The 7,797-nt window shown below is 36.1% G+C and overlaps 1 protein-coding gene across 1 annotated transcript in view; it reads right to left on the bottom strand.

The window, feature by feature from the left end:
* Nucleotides 1-4,349: 4,349 nt before the first annotated feature.
* The window catches only part of LOC129220827 (eukaryotic translation initiation factor 4 gamma 1-like), a 36,633-nt gene continuing 33,185 nt past the window's right edge, over nucleotides 4,350-7,797 (bottom strand). The window contains exon 8 of the mRNA XM_054855258.1: nucleotides 4,350-4,582. Within this exon, the coding sequence (XP_054711233.1) occupies nucleotides 4,350-4,582 (233 nt within the window). The remainder of the gene's footprint in view (nucleotides 4,583-7,797) is intronic.

Raw genomic sequence — 7,797 nt, 5'->3', positions numbered from 1 at the left:
GCTTCGGTAATGTGAACTATTCAGGGTAAGGTTTTATACAACTTGTCCCTCAACTTTTAGATCATACTACGTACGTATGTGTTTTTAACATACTATTTCATAACTTTTTTGAGTGACGCAAGTTTACGCGAGAATTTGCGATAATTAACTGAGGAGGCGTTCAAAATGGATATTTCGGTCATCTATATGTTCTTAAGTACATATGCATGTACAAATGTGCCGAAAAAACTTTATGAAATTTAAATTGGGTGATCGTAAAATAGAAATTTAGGTCGAAATCTGTTTTTTTTTTTTTTTTTTTTTTTTTTTTTTGTGATTATACCATTCTTTATTCGTAGAAAGGAAGTAAAGTGAAATGAATAAACGATCCTTTAAATCCCTGATAATCTTATTAATTTATTTCTGTTTGATTTTTTTTTTTTTTTTTTTGCCATCAGCCAACGCATCGGTCATCGGCAATCTGCCATTTGGAGGAAAACAATCGGCCATCGGCCATCTTTGAACAATCGGCCAAAAAATGCCATCGGTCGAGCCCTACTAGGAAGCATTTTTTCATGTCGGGAAAGCGTCCGAACAAAATTTCACGAGGTTTGCTTCGACGAAAATAACACATTTTAAGGGCCGCTGAGAGCCAAAGCAACCAGCCCCTTGTCAGGCTGGTTGCCGGGCTCTTCCCCCATAAAACTTTTAAAATCTATACTACTCTAACTCCGTGAAAGGTTCCTATTTCCGTCGAGGCTGACACGGACTGACCTCTCATCGTCCCTGAACGTAAGTTTTTATTCGTTCCAAAACTTCCATATTTTACGAACTAGTATTTAAAAATGTAAAGTCTTTTGTGTACGAAGTATGTACAGTACAGATTTCATAGCAAAGACGAGGGTCATTCAATAAATAAGGAGATAAACTGACCTGGAGGAAAAATCGTTTCTCTTTCCACAAATAGTACTTTTCCTACATTTCAGCATAATCCCCATCAACATTTAGGCACTTGTCCAAATGGGTTACCAATTTTCTTATAGAGACTGCAAAGAACTCTTTGTCTTGATGTCCGGAGCCCGTTTCCTACAAAATTTCTTGACAACCTCTTTATTCTGGAACTTCTCCCCGCGTGATGCCTCTTCAATGGATTAAGAAAAAGGAAATCAGAGGGTTCTTAATCGAGGATATAAGGAGGAAGAGGCGATACCTCCCAGCCAGCGGCGGATGGGACAGCATGAACCGGCCCTGGCATTTACATGTCAGCCGGTCCCTTAAGACTTGCTCCTTGATGAGGAGACGCCCCCTCCCCCTTCGCCCTTTAGGTTTTTCTTTTTCCAAATGTAAAAGATAGAGCGGATGATACATCTTTTAGTTTTAGAAGGGAGTCACCATTATAATTTCAGGATTCAAATTAGGAGATCTGCGTTTACGAATGTGGAGAAAAATAATCAATAATACGAACACTTGCATAGTAAAAAGTGTAATATTCGTGCTGATGATGGGGGGGGGGGGGGGTTCGGAGGTCCATCCTCGGAAAGTTTTTAAAATTATAGCTCCAAAAACGTATTTTTAGACTTTTTAAATAATCTTGGCGATGTTTGCGGGAGGAGGTATTTGGAGAATTCTCTCCAAACTTCTTCAAAATCAGAGTTCTAAAACGTATGTGTAAGCTATGTTTGGAAACACTAGGGGGGGGGGAGAGAAGAGAAGGGGTTCAGGAATTCTTTCTAGCCAAAATTGCTCAATTGAAGTTTCCAAAGCGCCTATTTAGGTGACAGTTGACGCTTTTCGGGGGGGGGGGGGGAGGCGATGTTTTTTAAAAGTAATATTCGTGTAGATAATAGGCGGAGGGATTCGGGGGCACTCCCCTGGAAGATTTTGAAATTATAGCTTCAAAAACGTATTGTTATATTATTTTTCGATGATCTTGGGCGATATTTGCGGGAGGAGGTATTTGGAGAATTCCCCCAAAACTTTTTCAAAATCAAAGCTTTAAAACGTATGTGTAAGCAATGTTTGGAAAGACTGGGGAGAAAGGAGGGCTTTCAGGAATTCTTTCTAGGCAAAATCTCTCAACTGAAGTTCCCGAAGCGCCAATTTAGGTGACAGTTGACACTCTTTGGGGGAGGGAGTGATGTTTTTTGAAATTGAAGTTCTTCAACAAGTTTGTTACCGATAAATATCCCCGAAGTATCTGAAAGTCTTATGTGCAATAACGATTGTGTGTGTGTGTGTATGATTTGGAACTTTTCACGCGATATCGCGTGAAAAGAGAATGTATAATTTCAATGAACGTCTTTAAACTATCTTTGACAATGTTAATGATAACAAAGATCCGATTCCCCCCCCCCTCAGGGAATTTTTTTTGAATTAGTTGTCTTAAAAATGCGTTGTAGTGATCTTAGGTAATGTGAGGGAAAGAGGCTCGAGGGTGTTATCCAAGAATTGTTTCGTAACTGAAATCTAAAGAAAAGGATTGTAGGTCTTCTTTAATAACGTAAAAGGGGACCGACAATTCTTGGAAATTGAAGCTAAAAAACGTTATTTTCGTCGACTTTCAATGACGTGAGGGTTAGGAGTTTTCGGGAGATAATTTGGAATTAAGTTCATAAAATGAAATTTAAGACGACCTTTATTGATGATGGCGAGCGTGTTGGGTACGAAATATTTTCGATTTTAGCTTTTAAAACGCAGTTTTTGACGATCTTTGGTAATGTTAGTGGGTAAAGCTGTTCAGGGACCTTCCTTCAGTAATTTTTCGAAATTTGAATTCTAAAACACAGTCGTAGATGATATTCACTGATGTTACAAAATGTTCGAAGCTCTTCTTAGAAATCTTGAAGGAATTGAAGCCCTAAAAATGAAATTTCAAACCATCTTTGGTGATACAAGGGGTAGGAGAGATTCGATAACCACTGAAAATTTTCTAAATTGTAGTCCTGAAAACGAAATTTTAAATGATCCTTAAAGATGGGGTGGAGGCGCTTCTGCAGGATTTGGCTGATCACTCTCCTGGAAGCTTTTCGAATTTTAAGTCCTAAATACAAGTTGTAGGCCATCTTTGGTAACGATAGGCAATAGGAGATGGGGGACTGGGTTCCGATTTAGAAACTTCTCCTGTACTCTTTCAAAATAAAAGTTTTAAAACGCGTTTTTAATCTACCTTGGAGGTGTAAAATGAAGGGTAAGGGTCGAGGATCTCTCTACCTTCCGCATTCTTTGCTGAGTCCCTATCATTTTATTAAATTATTGATACAAATGTTATGGAAAAAACCTCCCCGCAGCATTTTTTTTTCAAAACCATTTTAGTTCTTTTGTTTCTTTATAGTGAAGTTTTCAATTTCTAACCTGTTGTTTGAATTTGTTTGAAATTAAAGTGTTTACGATTCGTTAAAATAATCTTTTAACATTTTGGACTGATGTGGTAGTTTTCAGTGATACCGTAGGTCTTCTTCCAACTTTATTTTACTTTAAATATCCACCAGCTAGAATATCTTAATAAAGCTTTATTTTATTTTCGATTTATACATTCAAACGCTTGGTATTCATTACAATATTTTAAATCTCCCCTACTGCGCTTTAACTTTTTTTTTTCTGTTTAAGGCATGCCCCTATGAAACCGCCATAATTATTTATCTATTCATTTATTGTACTAAGTTGAAACTTGTCATAGGTTTGTACTATGTAATGAATACTTTTTTCGTTGAAAAAAAAAAATCTTAATTTGTCAGAATGTCCCGAAAAATTTCAGCTGCTTTTATTTAGGTAAATTATAATTAAGAACCGTGGATGTTCCTAAATAATATTCAGAGGTTTAATTGTTTATTATTCAAGGGTTGCATTTTCTTTCAAAATTTTGCTGGAAAAATACTTTTTGTCACGGGAATTCCCTTTGGTATTATGTTACTACTATCTATTTTTTTTAAATACTGAGAACGTTTTCTTTCTTTTCTTATTTTGTTCATCCCTAAATTAAAATTGGCAGCTTCGGTTCTACGCCTAAACTGGCGACGACCCTGCCTTTACATGTTCATTGTCCCCTACAGACTATTATTACAGGCAGCTGTTAGGATCTTAGAAAGTCCTGCTGGACAGTTATGCATCAAATTTATCTTATCAGCCGACCGATGAATTTACAGACACACAGTAAAATATCCGATTGCTCACAGCATAAGTTTGAGGAGTATTTTGTTTTTGTTTTTTTTAATTTTGTAACCATTACTTTTCTAGCAGCGATTTTCTTATGAGTAGTTTAGAAATATACCGGTTTATTATATTTTCAGAGATATTTAAATGTTTTTTTAATTAGAAAAAAAAGGAAAGAAAAGAAACATCAGTTTTTTTTTCTCTCCTTTTTTTTTTTTGTACTATTCAATTGAAAGATTCAATGCGGCCCCAACAGAGGCGGCCCACCGGGCATTTGCCAGGCTGCCCGCAGTCCCCATCCGCCCCTGCTCCCAGCCCATTTTAGCTATGTTTCCATGAGTTAATTGAGCAACTGGAGGGCGTGCGTTGTCTTGCTGGAGAATCACACTTGTCCTCTGAGTATGAACTGCACCAACACTAAATTGAACTTTACTGCAATCTGTGACACGGCGGGCTGCATAAATAATGTCATCAATTCGAGTTTGAAGTCAGGAAGTTCAAACTTCAATTGGTCGGCCAGAATTGTGTTTGTCAGACATTGACATGTCGATCTTATGAGCTGTTCAACCGATTTGTAAAAAATTCTACGGCTCATACAACCCTCACCGTACACTTTAATTATTCTAGAAGACAGCTGATTTTTCACCTTCAATATTCAAAAAACGAATCACAGAACGTTTTTCAACCAATGTGGACGTTTCAAGACGACATGACATCGTTTAACTTACTTTTGAGGCTATAAACAGAGCAATGTTGATCAATGCGCTGATTAGAAGTCACTACAGTGCGGTCAACTTAAGTTTTCAAATGTATGAAATATGTTTTATCATCAGTCTTTTCCCCACACCAATTTGCCTTTTTAATTATTCAATGTCCCTCGTATCTCCCGCCCAAAACTTAGCAGCCAACAGCATTCGATGGACGTGTACTTGTAGGAAATTGACGTACTCTGCTGATGGTGTCTGACAGCAGCGTACCTTGGTGTCGAATTAAGGACCCCCGGGAAGTTTGGCAGGCCAACAGCTGAGATAGTTAAACAAAAAAAAAAAAAGAAGGAGCATTATTCAAGGACGGATCTAGTTTCTGATGTTGCAGGAGGTCTTAAAGCAGGAATAAGTAAATGGAGGGAGCTAGTCCAATGATTGGCTTAGCAAAAGCTTGGGCAAAGATTTCAAGTCACGTGACTCAACAACGACGAATGGTTGACGTGGTGGTCGTGAAACTAGCGAAGGAAACCTGATTTCTTCCAATAGTTTTCTTTAAAAGCTATCACGTGACTCGAGGTCTTTCCTTCACGAGGTCTTCACTCCCTCCATTTTATCTCTTCTCAATGGAGGAGGTCATTACTAAAATATGACAAGACACTATCGAAAGAGGGAAGGTGTCATAAGTGCAATAATTATTTCCAAATAGAAGGTCTGCTACTCGTTTCCAACAATTTATGGAGTTTAAAATTATCGAAACGGAGTTTCAAGCTATCTTTGACAGCTGACCCCCCTGACCCACAACTTGGATCTAAGCTTGAAAATAGGGGGTCCACACATTTTTGTAACTATTTTTCAAAAATATCATAATTAAATATATAGGAGTTCCATTTTCCAATATGTTTCATCTGATAGCCCTTTTGTTGAATTGTCGTACTACGTCTTAAATTCCTAGCTAACAGAGCATTCATTAAAACAACAAGGTTGATTTTGTTTCACTCCTCCCTTACAAGAGTCCATCTAATGTTTCGGGATGCCGGGTGTACAGAACTTGTTTTCAAAATACGGATGCACAATACTGTATAGGAGACATGCCAAGATAGTTGGCTGGGATATATCTACAGCTTCAATTCCGGTTTCTCATTTTTTTTTTCAAGAAATAAAGTTGAAAATTTTGACTTTTGTTCTTTGGTGGAACGTTTTACTTTGAAAGCTCTACAAGGATTTTCATCTCCTTTTGTCAACAAATTTATTTTTTTCTGCCAACGATGAGCTTATTTACAATGACCAAAAAAACCGACTCATAGGAGGTATTTTAAAACAAGGATCAGAAAACGAAAAGCGTAAAGTGTAGGTAGAATTTTCGATCTACTCCTAACCAAAGGCGGGGAAGCGGAATAGTTCAGAGGTGGTATTAGTCAACTGTAGATTGCTATGTAAAAAGGTGTTGTTTAGTTAGAAACCCCTACTCCCGGTTTTAAGCTGGTTCATTGAACTTTCTTCATAAAAGTACCAGATAAATCTTTTCACATTTCATTGACTTTTTTTAAAGATATTTACCTAAATTTTGTTGGAGGATTCCAATTGGAGCGAAGGAAAAATCATATTTCCAGATAGGGATTTTTCGGGACTGTTTTCATTCTGATATGAACTTTTAACGAGCCCTTCCCTTGTTCTGATGAAAATTTTAATGGGCTCTTGGCCCTTTTCTAATGGGAGTTTGGAATAGCCTCCCTTCCTCCAATAACCTTTGAACCAATAGTCCGAATTGAACAAGCCTTTTCCCCCCGAAAGATCCTGGCTTGGACATATTATTCCCACATTTTATCTTTTGATTTCAATTTTTTAAATACATTTTGAAAAGTTTAAAAAATTGAACATTAGTTCCAGTGGAAAAATTTGAATACTATATAAATCGTGATGCAACAGGTGGGCTTGCTTTGAACCAACTTTGTTTGAAAATGCTGTTAATGGAAAATATATTATATACATCATAGAATTTTTTTATTTGCCAAATCTGAGGGTAATTTTCGAGCAATTTTAAATCCTTTTACTTAGCTCCTAATTCAAATCTTTTATTTCAAAAAACCAATAACGCTTTTTTTTTATATTTTAGCAAATAAAAATTAATAAAATTGCAGAGATCCTGAGTGAACATTTCTTTTTTATAGTTTTTGTTTCAAGAAGTAGAGAAAAAATTTAATAAAAATCAAATTTCAGTTTTTTCTAAAATTAACATCAATGAAGATTTATTCATTATATCAAAGTAAAGTAAATTCAAAGCGCGAAAAAATTGCAATCGATTTTTTTTCATACTAAGGAATATTGATGAGTAAAAATATTAATTTTTACAATGAATACAAAATTACTATTAATAGTTTTTGTTTTGGGTACCGATTAAAAGTAAAAACAGTTCTTTTTCAAGCAACATCAGTTTGAAAAGAAAAAGGTTGCAAAATAAGCAGTTCATTTTTATTATTTTCTGGAACATGACTTCCCGAACTTTAGGGTCCCCTTTTATGAACCAAACTCAGTGAGGATCTCTATCATCAGAGTGCATTGATACACGCAGCGTTCAGTTAATTGAACTTAATTTAATTAACCAGTACTTTGACATCACTATTTAAATACAAGCACTAGGTAGGTAGTTTACAATGCTTAACTTCACTTATACACTGTGGATTGTATAAAAATCAAATTGAATAGATAAATCAATAGGTAACGCTTCAACATTGAACTTCGAATTAATAGAAAGGGTGAAATTGTTTTAGTGTACCCAATTTTAATACTCTCGAGTTTAATTTTTGATAACTGGAGTCGAATATCAGTATCAGCATCTACACAGCTTCGAAATTCAGTTTTAGCGGTTGCATGGGTTGAAAATCTGGATTTGTTTTAGGTAGGTTGTGACAAATGGAGGAAAACGCTTTGATTTAGCAATGAGCGATTGGTATTTTTCGTTTTT

Source organism: Uloborus diversus, chromosome 4 (assembly GCF_026930045.1).
Source record: "Uloborus diversus isolate 005 chromosome 4, Udiv.v.3.1, whole genome shotgun sequence".
Taxonomy (NCBI): domain Eukaryota; kingdom Metazoa; phylum Arthropoda; class Arachnida; order Araneae; family Uloboridae; genus Uloborus; species Uloborus diversus.
The sequence above is the reverse complement of the archived record's forward strand: the minus strand, read 5'-3'. Positions and strand labels throughout refer to the sequence as shown.